The 1,323-nt window shown below is 59.6% G+C and overlaps 1 protein-coding gene across 1 annotated transcript; it reads left to right on the top strand.

Moving 5' to 3' along the window:
• Positions 1-386: 386 nt before the first annotated feature.
• LOC147992726 (uncharacterized) lies at positions 387-971 on the top strand. The gene has a single exon (XM_087541205.1). The coding sequence runs from the start codon at positions 387-389 to the stop codon at positions 969-971; it is 585 nt and encodes a 194-aa protein (XP_087397331.1).
• The last annotated feature ends 352 nt before the right edge of the window (positions 972-1,323 follow it).

Genomic DNA, 1,323 nt, shown 5'->3' with positions numbered 1-1,323 from the left:
CGTATTCTTCCCTGAATAGCAGAAGAAAATGCCGTGAGGAATAATACATGAAGCAGCGTGCAGCCAACTCGTTCGTTTCTAAGGGCATGTTCTAAGAGCAACTCTATCAGACCTTGCAAAATGCCCGGTCCGCAAAAATTCTCGTGAGTATACAGGCTCGGTCTAATTTTCTGGCCAGAACAGATGCCGCATACTCGACCAGCCCGCAAAATTTTTTGCGGCAACCCGCAAACCGCACACCCTGAGCAGTATAACTGCGGTTCCGTGATCGTTTTGCGGGTCCAAACCCTATCCCTCCGCTGCCGCGAGTCACCCGATTCCGCTTTCCTCTCTCCCAATTTCTCGCCGCCGGCGACCACCTGCCCCGCCTCCAGCCGCCAGGGCGCATGTGGAGCTCCGGACGCGGCTCCGGCAGAAGATCCGGCCGTGGGCGCGACCCGGAGCGCGGGCGGTGCGTCCGGTCAGACGGCGCGAGGAAGCGCGGCGCCCGAAGGTGGACTAACCACGGGATGTCGTCGCCGGCGAGCTTCAAACGCCGCGAGACGGAGGAGTACGACCGGCGCGCGTCCTTCTTCTCCGCGAGGTCCTACGCCGGATCCTCCTCGTCCTCCAGCGCGGGCTTCCTCCCCGTGAAGAGGGAGTGGTCGGACGACGAGGAGGAGCCGGAGCCACCGGCGCCGTTCGCCTTTGTCCCGGTGAAGGAGGAGCCCGCTCCGCTCGGCCGCCGTGGAGTCGTCGGCCCGGAGGACTACGTTGCGGACTTCGACGCCATCGCCGCCGCCATCACCGAGCGGAGCGTGTGCGAGGAGGAGGAGCGCCGGCACCACGCCGAGGAGATCGAGGCCCTCGAGTGGCGGCTGGCGGTCGTTGACAACTGCGCCGCCAACGAGAAGGCTGAGGAGTGGCGCCGCATCTGCACGGAGCAGGCGGCGAAGTACATCGACCTGTGCAGCTCCGGCGAGGAGGATTGAGCGTCCGGCTCCTCCACGGCGTCGTCCAGTTGCCGCGACCTCGCCGCCGTCAGATCCAACCCCTATGCTAGTAGTTTAACGTAGTTTGTAGTATAAACTATGCTTGTAGTTTGTTGATCATGTGATGAACTATGTAGTATGTGATGAACTATTAGTGCAATTTCTGTCGCGAAAGTGATTTTTCAAATTATGCAGGTTTTAATACGGGTTCTGTTCTGCCGTGCATGTTTTCGACCCGCAAACACGATCTTCGTGAAATCGCAAACATGTTTTGCGGGTCGAATTTGACGGGGTCTGCTAGAGTTGCTCTAAGGAGGAAGGAGCTCCTTAACCCTGACGATCAGGTGACAAA

This window comes from Triticum urartu, chromosome 1A, assembly GCF_056163025.1.
Source record: "Triticum urartu cultivar PI428250 chromosome 1A, HENAU_Tu73, whole genome shotgun sequence".
Classification (NCBI taxonomy): domain Eukaryota; kingdom Viridiplantae; phylum Streptophyta; class Magnoliopsida; order Poales; family Poaceae; genus Triticum; species Triticum urartu.
This window is presented reverse-complemented; position numbering and strand designations above follow the sequence as displayed.

Bases quoted from the DNA above. Each gene is read 5' to 3' on its own strand.
- LOC147992726 (XM_087541205.1), top strand. From the start codon at position 387: ATGTGGAGCTCCGGACGCGGCTCCGGCAGAAGATCCGGCCGTGGGCGC.